This window comes from Aulostomus chinensis, chromosome 13 (assembly GCF_037954235.1).
Source record: "Aulostomus chinensis isolate RoL2024-O1b breed Wild chromosome 13, RoL_Achi_v1.0, whole genome shotgun sequence".
NCBI lineage: Eukaryota > Metazoa > Chordata > Actinopteri > Syngnathiformes > Aulostomidae > Aulostomus > Aulostomus chinensis.
Window position 1 is genome coordinate 26,747,608 of NC_141332.1, and position 24,084 is coordinate 26,771,691.

Below are 24,084 nucleotides of genomic sequence, written 5' to 3' on the forward strand. Positions count from 1 at the left end.
CGGCGTTCCTGGACAGGCTGGGGCGCGCGTGTTTTCACGAGGCTTGTTAAATCAGGACTCATCTAAATACTTGTTAACTATTAATGTTTTCACTGTGTTCATGGCACGCAATTAAATCAGATTTTTCATGATCACTGTCCAGGATTGCTTTGTGCATTTTTTTTTTGTTATTAAATAATGAAATATTGAAATATTATCTTTTCAAACAGAGCCCTTTCAGAACCGTGGTACCCCTTCGTTCTGCTGAAGAGTTTGGAAGGAGCAGGGCTGTCAAGCTGTTTATCTCAGGAACGTGATCAATGTGGTGGCGTAGTTAGCTGGCTGGCAGGACACACACACACACACACACACACACACACACACACACACACACGCACGCACACGCACGTAAGAAAGGGAAAAGTGCTTGAATGAGTGAGTCAGCGGCGACCTCACGCGATGCCACTCAGCTGACCTGACAGCCATGATGGATTTGAGCTCTGCTAACAAAGCACTGACACAATTATCTGAGCAGATTAGATCGACGATCGTCACGACGTCCCTCACGACACACTCAGCCCAAACAGGAAATTAAAGAAGAGATACGTATTTAAAACTTTGATGTCAAATCAAATATTTCTGGATGAAGTGGGAAGGTCGCTGACCTCGGCCGTCTCACGCGCTGCCAGCTCACATTAGAAGAAGGGATAAAAGCTTAGCTGTCACACTGGTCTCTTTTAATCCGGGTTTGTAAAAGGTCATGGCAGCACGAGCCCCAGTAAGTCACACTGGATTCCTCCAGACTAGAGCTCAGGAGAAATTAATTTTAAGATTGGAAACGGTGTCTGAAATTGACTCACAATGCTGCGCGAGATGCCAGGAAAGAAATGGTTGGCAGGTAGGAGGGACGGGCGCTTGGAGCTGCTCTGCCGCCACGGCAGGTTCAGTAAAACACAGTCAAAAAAACAACAACCTCCAGTTCTGTTTTGCCAGAGCGGAGATATTCCTTTGAAGGATGTGGTACACCATGAAGGACTCAGCAGGAAAAAGGCATCGATATGAGCTGTGCAGATTCCAGCGGCCTGTTCACCTGCTGTGTGTTCAGGTGTGGAATATCAGGACACGTTTCCAGTCCACCTGTTAAATCGGATTTAGGGGTGAAGACGAGAAGAGGCGTGAGCGGGCAGCTGATTTGGGGGGGGGGGCAGATTATTTTTGATTGATGTCATTGTGATATGACTGACCTGATTAGAAAGAATGATAGTAACGATGATGCCCTCTTAAGTCTGGCACATATCATTTGCGGGCGAGGAAGCCTCCACAGACCCGCAATACTGAAACGCCACTTCCAGATATTTCAGAGGGAGATATCGCATTTTTCAAATCTTCTCAGACTCTCCAAACTCAAAGAGGATGCGAGGGATCTCGGTGCCTCGACAGGATACCTGCACCGCTCCCAGTCTGGGACAGGAATAGTAATGAAGGCAGGCGATGCAATAGCTGTTAATCCTGCTAGCAGCTTCTTGTCTTCATTTCCCATTAATAGGATGTTTTACCTTCCTCACTAATTTTTACTGCACTTAGTCTCCTTTTTTTTTTTTTTGCCTTTTTAAATTCAACAGTACTTCAGTTCTCTCTTTTCATACTTGCCTTTATCTGCACTGTGGTCTGACAGCGTTTTGACCCTATGCCTCGTCTTGACGTTTGAACAAACGACGAGGTAAAGCAGATTCAGATCAGATGTGAGGACCTGAGCTGACGGCGCTGACTGAATCCCATCAGAGCTACCAAGCAAAGTCGGCCCCAGCGACACATCTGACCTGAAGAAACGCCCGCTAAAAGACTGAACTGTCTGGAAGTTGAGAGCGAACCATATTTGACAGCCTGACATCTCCCTGTGGCGTGATGGCTAACGTTACAACACCTGGGAACGGACATGTGTGGACTGATTCTTTACTCCTAAAATGGCACGATTGCTATTAATGGAATAGTAAAGTGCTGGTTCTTTTCTGGGGAATCAGTTGAACGTTCCCAACATTGGAGCCGAAAGAGCTGGATTCACTAGAGAGGATGGAATACCATAAGGGCGCAAATATTCCGAATGCACAAAGGACCTCATGAAATAAATATATGGCAACTGAAATTACTCGGATTCGGCATGCAACAAGCCCCAAATGAAACATTTAGCATTAATCTGGGAATATTATCACTGATAATGAGCTGAAACTTGGGTCGGATTGCTTTTTTTCCCCCTGCTTATTCCAGCGGAATCATATTTTGGGAGCTGGTTGCATTATTCAAACACTTGAATGAATATGGAGGGTTGCCCCAGTTCTCTAAAGTCATACGAGCTCAATCACGTCCAGACTGTTTCTAATGATAGATGTGGAGACAATGTGAATATAGAAACCTCTGACATGTGTCTTTATGGGGGCTTCCATTCAGGGAGAGGTCACTAGATCTCATATCATCATCATCATCATCATCATCACGGTCATTATGAATCATATTTAGCAGCACGCTCGTGGCAGAGAGGCACATTACCTTGACCACCAAAACAAGCACTCAGGATATTGTGTGGATACCAAGGAATGTAGCCAACTAGCACCATGGCAACTACAGATCCTAGAAAATTCTGATTGGTGCTTAAGGTGCAAGGGTGGGGGGGGAGGGGGGGGATGCCATTTAGGGTTCTAACACCTAAGGTAGCCTTATTCCGTCTAGAGCAACAGGCACATTTACCTTTATTCCACACTGCAAAGGGCAAATAAAAGAGAGTAAAAGATTGAGAACAACCACAACAGAGATACAGCAACAGAATTAGTGAGTGACTTCTCGATTTAAACTTGGTTTCTAGTAAATCAAATGCATACAAACCTCTCTTGGTGACAATGTTGGCTAAACCCTTGTAAAAAATAAGGCATTTAGAGAAGGTAATGAAAACAGCCTGTTACCGGGTCTTTTCAGGATAGCATTTGGCTACATTCCCCTCTTATCCGACTGAGTCTTGGTGGCAGCTCCTACCTTTAAAATTCGGTCGGATTCTGGCATCATAACCGGAAACTTTGCCCATGAGTTTGTCCAGGAACTCCGAGGGCGGCATCGGCGAGGTGGCTTTCCTCGCTGCGGCTTCTTTTGATGCTGCCAAGCTGGGAGAAAGAAACAGAAGGAGGTTAGAGAAAGATGAGCTGAGAAAGAACTTTTGACAGCTCCAAAAAAGAAGATTTCATTGTCGTCATAGAAGGTCTTTGTATGAGTTTTCTGTTCCACGTGTTCACACCAAGTGGGAACTGACCGCTAAGAAGAAGAGGAAGAAAAGCTGATCCATGCACCCACAGCTGATGTCTGCACCACAGACTGACTATCAAATATGTCCAAAACCAACCCCAGTATCTTGTTTAACAAAAGACATCTAAGCTAGCAGCACTTTTCAAGGTGATTTGTGGATGCAGGCCGTCTCTGCCAGCAGATCCTCACATCTCAGAGAGCGTCTGAGGAACTTTACAAGATACCACAAACGCAGGTTTGAGGTCTGACACACCTTCACTCTCATCCGTTAGATTCCTGAAATGCACACAAAGCAGCGGTCGGAGGCCAGGCTCCTGACAGAAAACAGAAAACAACTCTGATAAGTCATGTTTCATTACACTCTGCTTCCTCTGGCTTCATAATTTAAGTTTGATCAATTAAAAATGACCTTTTCCATTCAGTGCTGCATCAGTGCTTCATACTCACACCTCCCTTGTCAAAGTAGTTATTCCAACCAACACTCTAATTCACTTAACCGGCGCCGTGTCCTGCCGAGTCCCATTGATTTTACAATAAGCCGGCGTATTTGCTCAGATGACTTCTTTACCTTATTAAGTCCATCATGCTCATACGCCCTCAAATCCCCGCTACGGCCTTTAGCCCAAAGACAAACAGCGAACGCAGCACTGTTGTTCAATACACGTCCACACACACACACACACACACACACACACACACACACACACACACACACACACACACACACACACATTATCAACACAGCTGACGCAACAAAGACAACTCAGTTTATGCGAAAGAACCAAGTAAGATCACAAACATGAGAATAAAATAAATGTAAGCAGGATAATTAGCTCCCCTGACATCAGAGAGTCGGCAGGTTAACTAATTTACCACGGATGAAAAGCGATGTTGACTGGAACACAGGAAAAGTCAATGTCATTTGACTGGAGAATTTAATGAATAAAAGAAGGATTGTGTTCATTACCAATGTCAGTTTACCCAGAAATGTGAATCAATACTGCTCACACACACACACACACACACACACACACACACGCACACACGCACAGGCATATGTGTGCTCTCCCGTGAGGACCCTCCTTGTTGATATCACCTGTTGGCTAAACATCATCTATCCGTACAACGGATGGTCGAACGGCAGGAGCGTCTTCCAAGTTCCTCGGCGACCTTCAAACCTATTTTGCGTTCCCTCCTCTTCAGATATGTTCTTACAAAACACGCTCAACCTTGCAAAACCACCGCGGCTTCACAAAGGTATTTTCCAGCATTTTTTTTTTTATATGGTCTTCACTTTCCACATGCCTTGCTGGTGTCACAACCGTCCTTCCGCCACCATCTGCCCTTACATGTGATCGGCAGTGATGGGGAGCCTGTCTCAGAGGGTGAAGGGCCCAAGTCTACCCACTGCAACTCTTATCAGTCATTGAATTTAATGGGAAATTCATTGGCTCCTCCCACACAGGTAAGACACAACAATAAAAACCGCTACAATGTACAACACACACTCCAGCAGCGCTAGATTGGTCGAGCCAAGTACCAGAGGACCTCTCTGCCCATTCGTGTGTTGCAGGCTGTATAAACATTTTAGAGGGATGTGGTTGGAGATCAAACGCTCTGCTGCTTCAGTGAGATTGGAAGTGAAGTGACAGTGACTTTGTCTCATTGGGGAAGGGCTGAACTGACCCGTGGCCTCATGCTGGGTCTGTATTAGCCGCCACTTGTACTGATGTTTGTATTGGAGTCTGGCTGTGCCCGCAGAAAGAGCACGGACGGCCCTGAGATCTGAACTAGAAGGGGATAGATGTACGGCCGTACTGACCCATTGCATTTGACTTGAACTTCATAACGAGCTTCGGAGGTAGAAGCCTTTGGTTCTGGTCTCAGCGACGGAATCATGAAAGGAGGTTTTAACTGTTGGGAAAGAATTAGTCTGAAAACCGACTCTTTAAAGACCTTCCCTCGCTCTCCAGCCTCCTGCACCAAGCAGGGCTCAAACACACTTTCATGACCTTCCCATGAGTTTTACACGCCGTTCCATTTTGGTGGGAAGCTCATCTCGAATTTTCTTGAAGTTTCTGGACATATTCTTTTTTTCCAAAGATTTTTACAGCATGGAAATTGCTTTTTTTTAACTCCTGTGACTTTTCTAGTTGGGGCGGCATGGCTCAGAGGGAGACCCCTGCTGACCCTGTCCAAGTACCTTTGAGCAAGACACTGAACCCCTAATTGCTCCTGGTGGCCCTGCAATGGACTGGCGACCCATCCAGAGTGAACCCTGCCTCTCGCCAAATGACAGCTGAGATAGGCTCCACCCCCTGCGACTCTTAACGGATAAGTGGTATAAAAAAATAGATGGATGGAGTTTTCAAGTTTTTGGTTTTTTTTTTTGAGTGTATGAAACCCAACCAGGTCTAAATTCTCCACTTGATTTTCCATTGAGAAGTGAAAAAAGTCACATTTCTAACTCCAAGTACGCTCCCAGAAGTCCTTGTTAACGGATAATGGAAGTCACTCAAAGAACTGACGACAGACTGAACGAATGTGTTCCGTGTGTGAAGTTCTCCTGATGCGCCTCATTTACTCAGGCTGTAACTGAGCTGAACTTTCGGAGGAAGTAGTTCCGGATGACCTGTGGAGTAGTTCGTGATGGTTTCACTGCAGCTCTCAGAAGGACGGCGACGCAGCAGGAAGTGTCACCCTTTCACACTCAGGACTTCCTGATTCTATCAATGACTGAAAACAGACCACGACGGGAACTTGATCAGACTTTTCTGGTTTATGACATGAAATCATTGGAAGCATGAGTGCCGCTGAAGCACGCAAAGCAGGGGCTCAGCCTTACACCTTCACACATGGACAATTCACACTCGCTAGCAAATGGTCATCAAAACCTGCCATTTCATGGAGGAAACTACACGCTGAAGATTTGGATGAAATGAGGCCGACCTGTTGTGTTCCTTTGGTGAGAAGTTGTACAGCAAATATGGATCATATATGAAGAAGTTTCAACAAGTTCACTACTAATATCTGATACTGCTTTGGAGGCCCAGGCTCAAAAGAAATTAAAGGTATCGGAAAACAACAGTTAGTTTGGCAGCTTATGAAATATGCATGCAGTAAAATATTCATATGAAATACAGAGGGCAATACAAAAAAAACAAAAAATACACTGTTCTTTACTTCCTGTTCAGTACTGATATTCAGAGTTTGTAAGAGTAACAGTGAGCGAGAGAATTCTTCATCCAGTCGCTGCAACTCCTGATGAGTGTGAGTGGAGGAGAGCGCTGCCACATTAATCCTCATCAATTACAAAGACAGATGATACAGTCGATCAGGCTCAGATTTTCACCTTCTAAATGTGAAACTGCTAACCATGACTTTCAATATGGTAAACTGAGATGCGTGGCATGATAAATAACACCATTAGCAATTCATAAACACGCGAGGCAGTCAGTCGCTTTATCAGGAAACTGCTGATCAGAATCAGTCTGATGAGTGAAAATGGGAATTACGGAGCGGCCGTGATCAGAAAACACAATAAAAAAGGGACAAATTGCTTGTTGGTTCTTGTCTCAGCATGTATTGATGTACGATGCTGAAATAAACACACACACACACACACACACACACACACACACACACACACCAACATGTACAAGAGGACACACTAAACATTTGCATGTATTTGAAGATGCACAAACACACAATGACCTTGCACTTAACTCATCAGAGCAAAACATCTGATAACAAATTATCCTGGGAAGAGGGTGAGAGAGAATGAGTTGTGTGTGTGTGTGAGAGAGAGAGAGAGAGACAGAGAGAGACAGAGAGTGTGTGTGTAAGTGTATGTGGGGAAGGCCAAGGAGGTGAAGGAGAGCTGTACAGAAGTTCGTCCGCTGACGTCGTCCATGCTGCTACCAGCTGCTTGGGTCACCCTGCCTATCAGGTCACCGACCATGCTCCCTGCAGCGTCACATGACCACTTACACACACACACACACACACACACACACACACACACACACACACACACACACACACACACACACACACACACACCCAGAGGGAACTACCAATGACATATGCATCTCTGTCCGCCGTGTTAAGACCAGTCGTTACTACGACGACACTGATGATGATGTGAGTTGCCATAAATCCTCCCATTAATAACTGTAGTGATCATAACTGATGATATTGATGACGCTGCCTCAAAGTACGTCACCATTAGTCACGGCTGGCGTGCCAGCGATGCTGATGTTGCTGCAGTGGTTGTACATCAAACAACAGATAACAACGGAGGCGTGACAGCAGACGCTGATGACCAGACTGTAAAGTTTAATCTCACAGATTACAGATGATTTATCATAAATCAGAACACTAATATCACTATGGTGGTTGTGTGTGTGTGTGTGTGTGTGTGTGTGTGTGTGTGTGTGTGCGCGCGCGCGTGTGTGTGTGGCTTTCATTTAGCAACGTATCCTGTCATTTCTCTGGTGAGGAAGGCTGGTAAACAAAATCTGCAGCGTGGTCTTTCTCGTGCTACAAGGTCCTCCACTGACAGGAGTCAGAGCAGTTTTAGGGGAGGGAGCCGGTCTGGATCCAGGTCACAGAGCCGGGTCAGACACAGTTTGAGGGACTATAATGACAAATGCGTATGAGGGGGTTTGACTCAGTCTGCTGCCTAATGATTCAGTCCACTGGAATATGAACAAATGTGGAGGAAATAAGCAGGTTGATGGAGGCGTGCCGGCAGCCAGTATTGCAGCGCTGACCTTTAGTTAGCCCTCACCGTTCAGAAAGCCTGTGATTGGTTTAAATGCCAGCGCTCCCAGTCAACATGTGTCACACTCTAAAGATTTATCCACATCAAACCAGAGACGCCAGATGTGAACTCAGAACTTGACCCTGGACAACAACGTCCCATACAGAACCAATGGAGCTTTCAGGACATTACAAAGTTCGAACACATTTACGGGCAGTGATCCATAACTTTGCCTCCCCATGTGACACCGTGACACGGAGCGTTTGGAGCAGGCAAGTGAGTCTAGTGGCCTAGAAGCCCATTGTGAGGGTGTGACGTGAGCCTGTGACCATGACCTTTGACCCCCAAACTCTCCAGGTTGTGGAGCTGAAGCTGAAAGCTAAATACGCCCCATCGTTCTACTGTGATTCTTCAGGGTGGTGGGGGTGGAGCCTATCCCAGAGGCGGGGTTCACCCTGGACATGTCACCAGTCCATGACAGGGCCAACACATAGAGACAGACAACCATTGGCTCTCCCAGCCACGCCTACGGTCAATTTAGAGTCTGGATTAACCTGGTCCCTCTTGATGTCTTTGGACTGTGGAGGAAGCTGGAGTACCAGAGAGAACCCAGCAGGAACAGGGAGAACATGGAGACTCACCCAGAAAGACCCCGTGCTGCAGCCGGGGCTCCACCCACAACCTTCTTGCTGGGGGGCCACGGTGCTGCCACCCCCCCCCCCCCCCCTTTCCAATATGAATTTCCACTTTTGTTCCAGAGATTGTTTTGGTACATCTGTCCTGATTTATTCACTTTACGAATGCAAACTGCTTTAATAACTTCTCACTTGCACATGAAAACCTAATATTCCACGATTCTTGTAGTTCAAAGGGTTTTATAGCAATCATGCAATTTGTGAAGTTTCATGTTATCGAAAGTTTTAATCCCACTCAGTTGCGAGCAGCCTGAACACAGAATTCACAATCCTGACAAACGTGTCGCTCCTCACTTCAGCAGAGATTTGAACACAGCTGAACTCTTCCTTTCAGAAATCCAGATTCACAAATGACCACATAGACATCAAACTGAAAAACTGCTTAAAAATTCCTAAATGCATTAATTTCACATTATCATCTTCAGTCCAGGGTGGAGGAACATTATCCTGTGATTAACGGTTACAACTTTAAAATGCAAGCAGATCTAATATCCCAGGTCCATTCATTTTTAAACGACACTGAGGCTGAGTAAAGCACAAGCACCGCAGACTCTCATTATTCTTTTAATAATTTAATCAAATTTCAGTTCACCGGGAACCTCGGCCAGGTTATACGCCACCGCCCTCCAGGACAACCGATGTCCGACAGAGAGGACTCACTACCAGGTAGAAGGAGGGAGCTGCAAAATACAGATAAAAGCTTTAGATCAGGAAACACACGAACCAGACCCAGAACATGTCAGCTGGCTCAGGGGGGTTTCAGTACTTCAGTTGCACACTGGCATGTTTGCAGGAGAGGGGCTTCCCTCACGATTATCAATGAGGAGCCTGTAGTTGCAGAGATGCACTGCTGACGTAGGGACGCCATTTTAGATCCGGAGCCTCAATCAGAGGCCTGCTGATGAAGGGTTTCTCCAAAGGCATGAATAAATAAAGTCATCATTGTTATTTTGTGTTGTTGAGGGACTGCTGATCCTGGGTGTGAATGAAGCGCATCTACTGCTCAAGTGTCCATGTGACAAACAGAAACCAGCCCCGTTCTTGGTTCCGAGCTAAATGACATTTATTAAAATCACGTAGAACGTTATTGTGTTACGCGTGAATATTTCCATGACCGCTCTGGATAAATCAAGCTCATTTTCATAATTGATTACCCCGGTGAGATAATTGTCTGTTTCAACATTTCACACTGTTAAAAAGCTGCTGGGGTCAAAGTGACGCTGAGTTGATGCATGATAACTATCTGCAGCCGCCGATATCGCAGCCCGACAGCGCCGGCGTGTCTCTGGAGGGTTAGAACCACACCAACATCTGAACCCCCAACCACGGTTAGATAATTGACTTTTGATTGCGTCTCAAAGAACTGCAGCTCTGGCTCGCTCAGAGTCGATCCCGATCAATAAGACGGCCCGTTTGACTTCATCCAATTCTTTTCCCTGTGATGGCAAATTAGGTGGATCAGAGATTATCCCAGCGCCAATAATTCCCGCTACAACATGACAAATCTAGGCTTAATCCTCTTTATGACAAGTGCGATCGGATCAGGCTCTGCAAACAACAGCTCTGTTGTTTTGGCTGCTGAAAGGACACAATGAAGCAGCAGAGGCGTGTGAAATGGCTCTCAAATTAGTGTTGAACAAACACACTGCCGGGTCGATGACGGTGCAATCAGATTAGTCACAGATTGGGATTACACCAGCACGTCCTGGGCACAAAGATAATTTCCGCCTGATTTGTAAAGGGGGGCAACACTTCTGGCTGAATGAAACTGACAGTGAAATTTCGGGACTCCCTCGTGCCACTTTTCAACTCAAACAAGGTCAGATTGAGTCTGAACCTAAGAGCGGCAGGTGGCTTGTTTTCTTCACCACAAAACACCAAAATGACACTCTAATCCCAGCCAGAAGCTGTGGCACACAAACTGTCATCAAAATTCCAGCCTCCACACATGAATGGACGGTGATGTGGAGCTTCAATTTGTGAAACTCCGTCAAAATCACTGTATTCTAAATGTCGTATTTGAAACGTGGACAAGCCAGAGGATGCACACCTCTCAGAGTGGGTCTCAGAGTCGTGACACTGACAAACTGACCAACTGTTGCAACACTGTATATCATAAGCAAGTAAAAATATGTCACTGAAAATGTAAAAATGTAAAGAGTTCATCAAAATGCATCTGAGTGCCTGAGCCGACAGGAAACTAGACACCTGACTGAACTCACTTCTGGTCAACGCTGCCACTGAAACGACATCCGCCAGGTGTCCCTACCGCATTTACATAAATGCTTGTTTCACACATCAGATTGGAATTTTTAAATCCCATCTGCTTTGACATTGTTGCTTATTTTTGTGGCTTCCAAGCGGAGTGAAAGAAATAAAAGCGGCTACAATAAATGGAACATTCTGGAACCGTTACGGCACAGAGTCAACAGAAGTCAGCAACAAAAGGCTAAAGTCACTTGTTAGTGACCGCCATCAAATTTGCGAGTGTAGAATCTACTGATGCATGCTGGCCCCAAACTAAACCATGAAAGAAGTTTAGCTCAGTTGAAGCCCCGCTCAAACACCTGAGGACTCCTCCCGGCACCGTCTGCTTCTCCGTGAGCAGGTCGTGAAGTCCAAGGATGAAAGGCATTCTTCCTGATTTCAGCTGGACTCAGACTGAGCATCAGTGAGGGGTTGTGTGTTGGGAAAGGAAACCATGACACTGGATGGAATTTGAAGTGTAAAACATCCCAGTGTGCAGTCGTCCATCCGTGAGTAAACACACACATTAATAAACTGGAACGTGGCCACCGTGGATGCAACACAATCTACCAATGGAACTGGCGCACAAGCACTAACAAATCAGCCTGAGGCTTTTCCATCTGCTCTCACAGATAATCTCCCCTCTTTGTGTCCGCCTCTCTGGGTTTTCATGATCAAAGTTCTGATTTGTTTCAATTATTTCAGATCAATGTTGGCCACGGCCGCCGTAGAGTCCTGCGGCCAAAGCTGAGGCAGCAGAGAAGAAGGAGGAGAAGAAGAAAACAGCTGAGTCGTCCTGTGCCAGCGTCGAATATGCACACAGTGGGCAGAGGGGAGGCGAGAGAGGTGCGGGCTAATGCAAGGCTGCGATCATTAGCGCTAAGTGTTCCTCATTATGTTCCTGAGGCCTCTGAAGACCTGGATCCCTAATTGATTTCATCCTGGCATTTAGTTACACTCAGAAAAGCAAAGGGCTGCAGATCGGCTGGTCTGGCAAACTCTGGCTCACCACGACACGCGGAGCTGGAATGTTGAGGTTGTTGAGCCTCGCCACGCGCTCCACTGCTCCAGTGACACCGCAAACCGAGACCAGTCGGTCGCAGGTCATCGAGAAGACACTTGACTCTCTGTGTGTGGTCATCGCAGTGCTGGTCAGTGTGAACGGATCCCAGCGCCAACATTTCTAACATGTCAGCTGAGCGCTGAGGGCCTGGAGGGACGGGTATTTATCTGTTGGTCTGGTAGAGAAACAATCTAGCTTGCTAATTGTTAATTAAATGTAAGCTGCGACTGTTTATCAATTTAATTACGGGCCTTCACATTTCCAGCTTTTCCTCAAAGCTTTTTAATTTCCAGAGGAACAGAGATCAAATGAGGATGATTGGTTGATTATTAGAGACACTTGCTGTGTCATCCTGCATCGAAGCCACAAACCCCCCCCCCCCCCCCCCCCCGCACCTTCTGGACTCAGTGGCGTTCTCCCCATGTGATTGGTAGTGATAATCGCACTGGTATTGATCGACTGAGTAAGTCATTCTTGGTAAAATCCCAGATCCCAATTCCTGCCCAAGATGCGACCCCGTCCCCATGAACAGAGAGAGCAGCCAGTCACTCGCGCTGTTTGCCAAGTCTGTGTGCCAGGAAAGTTCCTCTCTGTTGTTGGTTAAACAAAACTTTAGCGATCCGTCTTCTGCTGCTGTCCAACTGCACTTCAGCTACAGAATTACAGTGTGGCTCTGGACGTTTCCAGGACTTCACCTTCAGTGTAACTGATCTACAGCGCTGAGGGGCCATTGATAATACGCTCCGTTATTTATGGCAGAAATCTGTCTCTGTCGTCTAATCAATAATGTATTATCATACATCAAGCTTTGGAAATGAACCTGCCCAGAAGTTAATTATTGTAGGGATGGTAGCGAACTTCTCCGGAGCAGTCGATTGTTTTTCATTAGACAACCTGGAAAATTGATCACAGAAAAAAAAAAAAAAAAAGTGTTATGATTTGTTATGATGGGAGATGTGAGTGATAAATGTTGTCGGGGAACCTGCAGAACAAATAAAACAGCCTGAGGGCAGGTTCATAAATAACACAGTAGCTTTAATTCGGCAGAGCCTGTTGTGTATGCTAACTGACACGGGCTGATTTCTGAGCAGGGCGGCTGGCGGGCGGGTGTCCTCCACCCGGCTGTAGCGTCCTTGAGCTACACGATGAATCCAGCCGGCTGCAGAGAGACCGTCGTGCAGCCGACAGTAACCTATAATTCCTGCCATCTACGTCCACAGCAGCAGGCATGTGTGTTCAACAGCATTCTCCAATACGGGAACAGGTTGTGGAAGACGGGTCGGGCAGAGTAGCTGACCCTTGACCCTTTTCCTTTATTTCAGAAGCATCCATGTGTGTTTATGACATCCTGCAGAAGCCACATCTCTAAAAACCTGGTTTTGGTACCAGAACAATGGCTGAAAATATCCCTCTCTCACCTTTACAAGGGTTAGAAAATATTCCATAACTTTCGTCGATTAACGAGGTCCTGAGCCACAACAACCGTCCTGCTGCCCAGCCTTCCCATTCAGCCAGGACATGCAGTTTTCCAGAAACGTGGAAAATATGAGTCATGTGGTAAAAGAGTCTGTCACACACTTGTGACTCTGACCTAATCCACACCTGCCAATCACCACAGAAAACGGTGATCAATGACAAACATTGATCCTCGTGCAAAAACAGTTTCATCTCTTCATCTTAAGCTTCTGTCAGTTTGTTCGCCTCACCTCTGATTCATCACACACTCGAATCGCTGGGAGAGACTCGTAGAGAAGCTTTGGAAACGTGATAAATCTCACCGATTCCTCATCAATCCCACTTACTCAGCAGGAGCATCGCCAATTGGCATAATCCACGGCCTCAAAATACCATATAAGGTCAGGCATCCTGCACAGCTGTGGGTGAGTTTATGTGAGGAACTAGGATTAAAAAAAGAACTTCACATGCAGTGAAAAAGGAAGGAACAAGTGATCAACTCCTTTGCTCGCTTCTGGGTTTTGAGCGATTGTGGGCCAACACAGTAAAGCGCAGACTGATAAAGCTGCTCTGATTCAGAAGTGGCGCCAAACCACCTCCGTCATGTAGACGCCATCGTTGATGGTTGAGGGTTGGAGACTGCAATTTCATCACAATGACATCACTCCAAAAAAACAAAATACTGGACCTTTCAGGAAGTCAAGCCCAGGTTATCTCTGGGCTTTTTAATCTTGTGACTAAGTCTGACTCATTCAAGTCTCAAGAGTACTGCTGATATTTACTGTGATGATATAACAGCAGCAACCGTGCTCCACGGTCCCCAGAGAATAAACAGCACCAGAGAAAAACATCCTCCTTCCTCGCTTCAACTATGACCTTGCACTTCACAAAAAACAGCACACAACACAGAATCTGTTCTTGTTTTGTTCACTCGGCTCATGGACGAATCTAAAATCTGGTAGCAAGCAAAGAGAAGCAGCGTGACTGCAAATACTGATGACAACCGACACTGAGTCACGGCACGGAATGAAGGCCATAACTAGAAATGGATCATTAAGGTAAGATCTGTCCTGGTATGATTTGTTCTGCCCGTCTACATGAGGGCCAACCTTCTATTTGATGAACATCTTCAGTAAATCTGTCCTCTCTGGTAAAAAGTCCCAGTTTCAATCCTGCCAGCTCAGGACTGGACTTTTATTAAATATCAAGACCTAATAGGCCCCGACGTCCAGGTTCTCTTTGCTTAAAGCTGATGAATGATGACCTTCTCCAAATTGCTGGATCTCAACATCAATTTACTTTGTGAACCGGCAGAGTCTGATTTCATTCATCTCATGATTTGATGGAGTGTGCGTGTGTGTGCGTGTGTGTGTGTACAGACCCCCCCCCCCCCCCCCACTGCAAGCAGCAGCTTTCTCAAGGTCAGCCCAAGGTTACCTTCCAGCAGGTAAAAGGCTACAGGCACAGCTGCATATTTATCTTCCTACTATAAATTATGGACTACATTACCCATATAGATCCTGCATCCACTTTCCTCCTCAACAACTATCTGATGGCCTTGCTAATAAAGATCTATGAGAGCAGAGCTCATATTTCAGCCCGGGGTGAATTGTTTAGACTGCATGTTTATATGGACTGCTCGCTGTTCTCACTTGAACAATAAAGTGATTTTATTGAATATAGAAATCCATACAGGAAAAAGGTCACACACTGCACATTTCATTCTTGTGAAGATGAATAGTTTGCATCCCAAGGGTTGCTGCATGCTTGCGTGCATAGTAACGATCCGTGCAGCCACCCAGAAACAGGAGTGGTGATCAATCTGTGTTATCACAGGAGGGCAGATGTGAAATGAGCGAAGCGCCTGATCACAAGAGGGAAGGAGCCTTTATTTGTCTCCCCAAACCCGCTGATACCTACAACAAAGCCTCTCTTACTCTCCCTAGAAGCCTGAGTGTTTTACTAATCAAAGCCTGAACTGAAAAGATGTCTGCACGTGTTCCAGTTTCAGAATTAATCTCCTTTCACTGAAAAATTGAAACATAAATGTAAGAAGGAGCATTTTCAGCTTATCTGATCACCTGCTTTTTCTTTCCTTCTGCCGACAAATACATGAGATGCTAATGACCTCCCAACACTGCAGTGCATGGCGGCGCAGAGGTAGCGTTCATGGTCACTGTACAACAAAGTTCTTCCTCTGTGTTTAACCCCACCTCTCCGGAGCAGTCAGCAGCCACGTGCAGCATTCAGGGACCAACTCCAGATCCTGGGTCAGTGTCTTGCTCAGCAGCAGCGGCAGATCTACCATGTCTGTTTTTGATTCACACCACAGAGCGGCGTTCCCAACCGCCCAGGCCGCTACAGAATTGAGTGACCATGGATTTAAGGGCAGCGTGATGAGGTGTCGAGGTCAAAGTCATCTCCAATGTTCCTATAGGATCACACTTCCTGCCAGCTCACAGCGCTGCTTTCAGGTGACATTTTCATCAGCCGTCTCAGATGAATCAGCACAGAAATGAAGAGGAGCACACTGACGGAAGGAGCTACGAGGCGCTTACCTCGCGTCAACGCTAGCTGTTACCGCTGCTGTGAATTCTAGACAGGACAGATGAAACTAATCTGACCAAACTCTCAAACTCTTACTCACCTACCAATCAGGGTACAGCAGTGTGATCCTCAACTATCAATCAACAGATGTGAACGAACCAGTGTCCTGTTATTTACCACATGTACCAGCAGAGGGTGCTACCACGCAGCTAAAACACATGATGCTCTGTGCGCAAAATAAAATCACATCAATCTACAAACGTCGCACACCCTGGAGTTGCAGAGTGCAGAGGGCAGCCCCCCCCCCCACATCAAATCTGCTGTTCCAACATAAACGTCCTCCTGGCTGATAGAAAAGCAATAAGGTGGACATGTGGATGGCAGCGGGAAGGTCTGTCAGTCACTCTGACTGACTGATCAGTGCTGCCCGATGGTCATGGTTCAGTCCTGCCCCTGAGGTCCAAGCAAGTGGGCGACACGGTGAAGGCCTTAGGAACATAACGGTGCTGACCCGGCGAGGGTTGATTCCAGTTCACGTCGCTCTAGACGCTTGACACTCGGATCTGACAGAGGACACCGTTTGGCTGAGGTGTCTTCAAGTACCAACAACAAGGTCCATTTGTTGTGGATTCAACCTTCCTGGCAGAACCACGGCCGTGACGACCATGACGCTTCACCATGTTCATCACCCCATGAATTTCAAGTCTGTTCAGTTTTGCACCGTTGGTGAATCGTGTCGCATTCGCAGCTGTTTCACCGAAGACAAAGCGCACAGTGTAGGATTTATGGTGAGAGGCAGTGAATGGGAAATTCAAGTTTCTGCTGAGGGACAGTAGAAGGTAATGATGGACTGAATGAAGAGGCGGAGACTTCTGACGCTGCTTCAACTGAATCGAACTGAGGACGGACTGTTTGCCAAACAAGCCACATAAAAGTTGACACTTGACGGTAACGGAGTTACAACTTCATCGCTCCAACGAAGTCATCCGGAGAGGAGCACTGGTGACGGTCCAGGATTTCATTTCTTGACAACTTCTGAGTGGATTATCGCTGCACTGCACGAATGACCAGGACATTTGGGCCCGTTATTAAGATGAACTCGCTTCTTGAAAGAAGTTAAATCTTTTAATTTTTTTACTTTTTTTCTTTTTACAAATAACATTCTAAACAATATCAAATTAAGAAGAAGAAGAAGAAGTTGCCTATGATGAGAGTTTGGTTTCATCAAGTGTGTCACAGATTGCTTGAGATAAATGTTGAGTAATTCTTATTTTCAATATTCAGCTAATATCTCAACACCAGATTCCTACCACACGCTTTGCTCGCCCGCACGGTTGATCACATGATGAAGGGGTTTTGGCATAATCAGCACACGCTTTCATACACATGACAAATCTTTGACAGGCGTCTGTTGTTTCGGGTCACGTGATCTTTCTTGTCCACGTGTGATGGAGCCGTTCTTGGAGTTACGGCTCTTAAAAAGAAAAGAAAAAAAGCAGTAGCTTGTTCCCGCTGACTGCAGTGACGTGACAGCAGAGTAGGATTTATTTTCTATGACATCACTCAAAGACATCCCATAATGAAAAGGCAAGAGTCTCTTTAACGTGAATCGACTGCTCTCCAACCACGGGCTCCTAAAATGGGGCTAAATTGTCATTTTGTTTCAAAAGAATGTTTTTTAAAAGAATGAGGAAAGAGTTGAGATGTGCGGGTGACAAGGGAAATTATTTCACCCTCTTGGCACTTTCTGGCACCTGCTTTGACAGAATTCACAGACTTAAGACCTGAATAGAAGATTAAAGGTTTTGTTGAGACGAACGTTTCCTGGAGGTCCAAACTCAATCTAAATGTTCAGCTCTCCTCTCCAGCCTCTTTGATGAATAATAGGAGTTGGGGCTGAGCGAGAGGGAGATGTGCAAGCATTAAATGTGTATTCATCAGGTCTGGCCTCGGCCATTGACAGGCTAATCAATGTTTAGTAATAGGCCTGAATGTGGAATGAGGTGTGGGGGGTCCGGGTCGAGACGGAGGGGAAAGAGATATCAATTAAGAGGGGCGCTGCAGAGTCCAAGCCAGAGGAGCTGAGACGGCAATATCCCAACTCTGGTTCATTAGCTAAACAGTGTGCACTGAATGCTAAACTCCTCTGCCCCCACACCAACACCCGTCCCAAGTGTAGCCAGCTCAATGGAAATGAGGCAGCTCACATAATGAAATATTTCTACCGAGGAACAATATCCACATGATGCAATAAAGGAAAAGGAGCCTGCAGGTTGGAGATGCAAAGCAGGACTCAAACCCGTGATTATAATACGAGGAAAGTGAGTGGAAAAGTCACGAGAAGTAAACAGGCTCATTCTCTGTTTGATCCTTAAATGGTGCCACATCAACAAAAAGCTCAATCATTTCCAAATGTCTACATCCTGCTGTATGGAATGAATGAGCAAGTCCTGCTGGTGCTTTCACAATGGGCTCTATCTAATGACCAGCAGGGGGCGACCAACGGGACTCAACTCCGCTCTTGATTGAACGTTTTCTAAATGAGCACTGGGGAGGTTAAGGAGTCCCTACAAACCTGGGTCGCTAACAAGAGTCTAGAGGAGCCTACAGAGATCTTGGAGGTCACTAAAGGTCATCAGGAGAAACCCAAAAAGCCTGACGCTTGGTGGTGGTGACCTTGAAGTCATGTGACCCTGGTGTCGCTCCTTCATAGGCTAACGTTAGCTTAGCACTGCTAACGTTGCACTCCGGCTTCCAGCATCATCAGAGGGGTTCATTAGTGAAGGTGATCCTGATGAACCAAAGCCGTATCTCATGTTAGCAATAATCCAAAATCCTCTGGAGCAACTGGCTTTAGAAAGCAGGGTAGTCTGGATCTGGATCACTAAGACCAGGACCTCAGCGTATCGTCTCAGCCTCAGTAAAAACCCTGGAAGCATCAGTAATTTAATAACAACGGAACAATAACACACAGATAAATGTACCACTACCTGGAAAAGGGTCATTTACGACTTCATTTTATAGTCCTGAGTGAAACCGCTGGGCTACTTCATATCAATCATGGCGGTTATTTCAGAAACACTCCCTCGTTCTGTTGGTCTACTTGTCTGAATGCAGGCAGCTCCCGTGATCCCTGGGGAGCCTTTAAAGTGTGTGAAGGGCGGTGATATCTGGCTCTTTTCACTCTTTATTAAATGCATTCACCTTGTTGATGACACATTAGGCGTCCCACAGTGGCCTGCATCCAGAGACGTCCCCTCATCTGTCCCTCCGATCTATCCTCCCTGACACCTCCCTCCACGGACACAGATCCGTCTCCGGAGCAACCTTCAAAGTACGGCTCAGGTCGGACGTGCTAAACCTTCCTTGTTCGTTTCCGCTCACCAACATTCTCAAACCCCTGAATCATCCACCCCACCGACCACCGAAGCCAACCAGCGGCGGCGTCTGACAACAGCCTCACATCTTCATCTACCTCATTTGTCACACACAAAAAAAGCCGGCTGCAGCTAAACGTCTCAGGCAACATCCCCCTGACTGTCCGACGGCACAGCAGCTGCTGTAACATTAGGAGGATGATTTGGTGGCTGGGGGGGTCGGCACACAGCATGAGAGGGCCTTGATGAATAGGCAACTTTGGGGGCGGCAGGGATGAGTAAACGTGGCTTCCAGCGGGGAGAAGAACCACAGATGACCTCAAAATCAACACGGTGCACCTACGGAGCCCTGGAGTTGCCACGGAGGGGAAAAACACAAAGAACTTGTTCCCACAATTTAGCTCCTCTGAGGCCATGAAACAGGATGTGTTCCCTCCATCTCATCCATACGTGCTGAGCTCGCTCGCAAGATGATTCGTTAGCGAGGGAACAAGTCACCCTCTCATCTTGTGACCTCTGATTTATTAAATCAGGGAACGATTTTATCTCAAGGCCTCAAAATAATGAACAAGAGATAACGAGTTATATCTTGTGGGCACAGACTAACTTCATGTTCCCAAAATTTAATCAATTTGAAGCCTCAAGATGTAACTTGTTCCCACAAATTAAAGTGTGGGACTAAATCATGAGCATCAGAATAACTAAATTGGACAGGTGACGTCTGGAGGCCTCAAGATAACTAGACTGATTTAGTGGCGGGACAGTCATTAAATTGAGGGAACGCGTCATCTTGGGCCGCATTTTTTTCTCTCTCCGGCCACTCCAGGGCTCCGTACACAACTGCGATGGAGCTGCTGTCTCCTGAAAATATCTAAATGTGGAACACAAAATTATCTTTTTCTTTTGTGAATTTTTTTGTTGTGTATTTTGGTCGTTTTGAAGGATTCACCGGCGCAGCAGCAGAATGATTTGCTGTCAATCGACTGATGTAATGAAAGAAGAAAATCAGCCCAAACCGCACTACAACTAATTGTCTCATTGAACCACTGAGACAAACGAGATGCGACTTTTCAGGAATGATGTGGGGAAAAAAATGTGCAATTATTCACATTTTCACAGGTTGAGCTTGAATTTCTCCTTCTTTGAGACGGACAGCTGACGGGGACTCATCAGCTCCAGCACGGGGAGCATTTACTGTCCAAGCCATGCAAGCTTCATCTAAATGCCACAAAGGCAGCATGCACAGGCTTCTCTCTCCCTACATGCCTGTTGACATCCTGGATCACCACATCAGCGACACACTGCCCACTAGCGGTCGCTGTCGGCTCGTTGCAGCTGTGGCTGGCGTGTACATGAGCAAAAACACACACTGCCCAGAGGCAACTTTGACAACATTTCACATGCATCCTCCCCTTTCATCCTCTTCCCACCCAGACTTCTGAATGGAGCTTCAACTCATGTCAAACAGCAGCAAACCAATAAAAAAACACGAATTTCCTCACATGATAGTTTCTTCGAGTTCATGCTTACCTGAAAAACACAACTGTTTCCCACAAATAGATCCCCAGCGCGTTTAGTCGGCACATTTTTGCCAGTCTCATTGTGTTTGGAGTGGGGGGAGGGGGTGGGGTAAAGGTGTTGCTCGGGGGAGGGGGGGGGGGTTCACACTCTTGAGAGGCTCCAGAAAAAAAAGAACCCTTCAGGAAGAGGAAGAGGAGGAAAGGGGAAAGGGGGTGGTGTTTTTTTATTTAATGACCTCCAAGGTGAGCGGAAAATGTTCCAATTTCAGACCCCGGAGTCGCCGGTGCGGAGCCGCGGGATGCTCATGACCTCACCGGCCATGAAATCATGCGTGTGTCCGCTCTCATGCCTCCAGCGCCGCCACCGTGGAGCCCGGAAAAAATCCACAAAAATCCAACAGAATTGTGATCAGGACCACGGACAGAGACAGGAGGAGACACCGGCGGGGCTGCGGGGAGGAAGCGTCCAGGATCGGGGGAAAGGGGGTGGGGGGTGGGGTGGGGGGCAAAGTGAGGAGGGGTCGAGAGGGGGGGTTAGTCCCTCACAGGCTGCTGTTAATTGGCGCCCAATTACACCCAAAGTCCGGTCTGCGCGATCCACAGCTGGTGAAATAAAAGCATATTCCTTCAAAAACCAGAACGGGCTGCGGGATGCTGCGTCTGCAGAGGGACTCACATGAGTGTTGGATCCCTAAATCCACTTAGGGAACAGACCTCCACGCGCACACACACACGCACGCACGTACACGCACATCTGGCTGCAGCTCTTCTCTCACATGCATCCCAGAGGCAGCCGGAGCGCCGCTCTGGGTCCGTGGGTATGGACTGTTGCGGGGGTCCCGGTGCTGCTGCTGCGCTGAGAGGGAGGTCTGCAGGTAGAACAAGTCTGCCTCCTTTCCTTCCTCTCCCTCTCCTTCCCTTTCTTCACCTCCTCCTCCCGCTGCTGCTGCTTCTCCTCCGTGTCTGAGTAGTCTCCCAGGGGTGAGCAGTAGTAGTAACAGTTGCGGCAGCGCAGTTCAGCTACTCCCATTGTCTGGTGGTCAAGTTGGAGACGCGCCGGTGGCCGCTGCTGCTGCGCTCCGCATCCGCTCCCATCCGGGCACCGTCGAAGAAATTAATCAATCCCCTCAGGAGAAGCGGCGGTTATACTGAGACCTGTGCGGCGGGCTGAGCCTTATCCATGGCCGTGGAGATGCAGCGACTCGCCGGCCGCTGACGCGCGGAGGTACCGAGGAGAGCAGAGCCGCGTCCGTGCGCTCCAACACTGTATTTTCTTGCTGCAGTCATTTAGCAAACTCCAAAAAACCCACCTCACAGTGGTGAGACACGCCCACAAACTGATGTCATTGGCCTACACTGCCCCGAAGCTCGCCACTGATTGGTCGACACCGATATCACTTCCTGGTTTTCGCTCCCAAAGGAGAATTTAGTGTAATGAGAAGTTACTGTTGAGTTCAGACCGCTGCTCCACACACGGACCCCCGCGAAAGAGATGTAGCGTTCGAGGGGGAGGAACTGAAAACAACAACAACTACAAAAGAATAACCACAAAAAAAACTCAAAACAGACAAAAATACAAGGATTCTACAAGTTTAAGTTACAAAAGAAAGCCAAAGTAAACCAGGACGCGGCGCTCTTCCTCTTCAAGTTGTGGTCATTTTCTGGCTACTTCAACTCAATTCTGTACACAACGCAGTACTGGATACTGCACCTGACTCACTGCACTTCCACTTCCTTAACTTTAAATTCATTAAAAAAAACAAACAGGAGATGGAAACACCTGATTCAAATATCTCGACGGAGCGAATCTTGAACTCACGTGACTCACCGGCTGCTTCCTGTCCCGCCGCTGACGTCTTCCTGTTTAGTCCCAAACTTCGTTTACAGAAGCAGCAACATGTCCAATAAAAAAAAAAAAACGATTACAACTCGTCCTACTAACAAGAAGTCCTCTTCCATTTTCACAGCTAAACGGGCCGGAGACCAAAACGGCATTTCTTCAACCGGGTTTTCTTCTTCGACGCTGTAGCCATCGCAACGTCATCTATACCGCCATCTACCGACGGAAATGCGCGCTATGCGACCGGATTTAAACATTGTAATGGAAAAAGCTGTCATTTAAAAAATTCCTCTTTAGTGATATTTTTTTTTTAATTCGCTTGACTTTTTATGAAAATTTCTGAAATGAGGTATTTGACTGACAGATTTGTTCTAGATCAGTAAATACCACACAGGGGAATTTTGAGAAATATTTATGCCTTTTAAAAGCAGCCGTAGCTAAAAAGTGGTAAAAGGGGACGATGGTGATTAAATGTCGAGGCTTTCAAGGAACGCCACCGCAGACGAACAAATTTAGCTCGTACCAGTAACATCAGCTTTGTACTTCTAACCACTGCGTTGAGTTTCAAAATCATCCAAGTGGTGTTCATTAGTGAAGACAACCTTGATTGAGAAAAGCTGTAAATCTCATTTAAAATTCCACAATAATCCAAAATCCAAATTAATAATCCCATGAAGATGTCAACTTCTTGTTGGCTAGCATAAATACCTTTGTTCACCGCACAGCTGATGTTCTGATTCAATCATCCAATGGAACATCCAGTAGAACAATCCCATAGGCTTTTGATGGAGGAAACCATGGAGATGCTAACTTCTTGTTGGACTACAAAAATACCTCACCCCTGCCACTCTAACCTGTAGGACGACAAAAATACCTCACCCCTGCCACGCTAACCTGTAGGATGACAAAAATACCTCACCCCTGCCACGCTAACCTGTAGGATGACAAAAATACCTCACCCCTGCCACGCTAACCTGTAGGATGACAAAAATACCTCACCCCTGCCACGCTAACCTGTAGGATGACAAAAATACCTCACCCCTGCCACACTAACCTGTAGGACTACAACAATGCCTCAATCCTGTCACGTTAACCCATTGGACTACAAAAATACCTCACCCCTGCCATGCTAACCTGTAGCACTACAACAATGCCTCAATCCTGTCACGTTAACCCATTGGACTACAAAAATACCTCACCCCTGCCACACTAACCTGTAGGACTACAACAATGCCTCAATCCTGTCACGTTAACCCATTGGACTACAAAAATACCTCACCCCTGCCACACCAACCTGTTAGACTACAA

The 24,084-nt window shown here is 46.7% G+C and overlaps 1 protein-coding gene across 3 annotated transcripts in view; it reads right to left on the bottom strand.

The window, feature by feature from the left end:
• The window catches only part of glra1 (glycine receptor, alpha 1), a 94,230-nt gene extending 71,939 nt beyond the window's left edge, over positions 1–22,291 (bottom strand). For 2 of the 3 annotated variants that reach the window (XM_086222345.1, XM_086222344.1), the window contains exons 1-2: positions 20,947–22,291; positions 3,004–3,128 (exon numbers count right to left, since the gene is read on the bottom strand). In XM_086222345.1, the coding sequence (XP_086078471.1) occupies positions 3,004–3,128; positions 20,947–21,017 (196 nt within the window). In that variant the 5' untranslated portion in view covers positions 21,018–22,291. Of the gene's footprint in view, positions 1–2,721; positions 2,734–3,003; positions 3,129–20,946 lie in introns of all 3 variants that reach the window. The other variant, XM_086222347.1, reaches the window with a different exon arrangement.
• Positions 22,292–24,084: the final 1,793 nt, after the last annotated feature.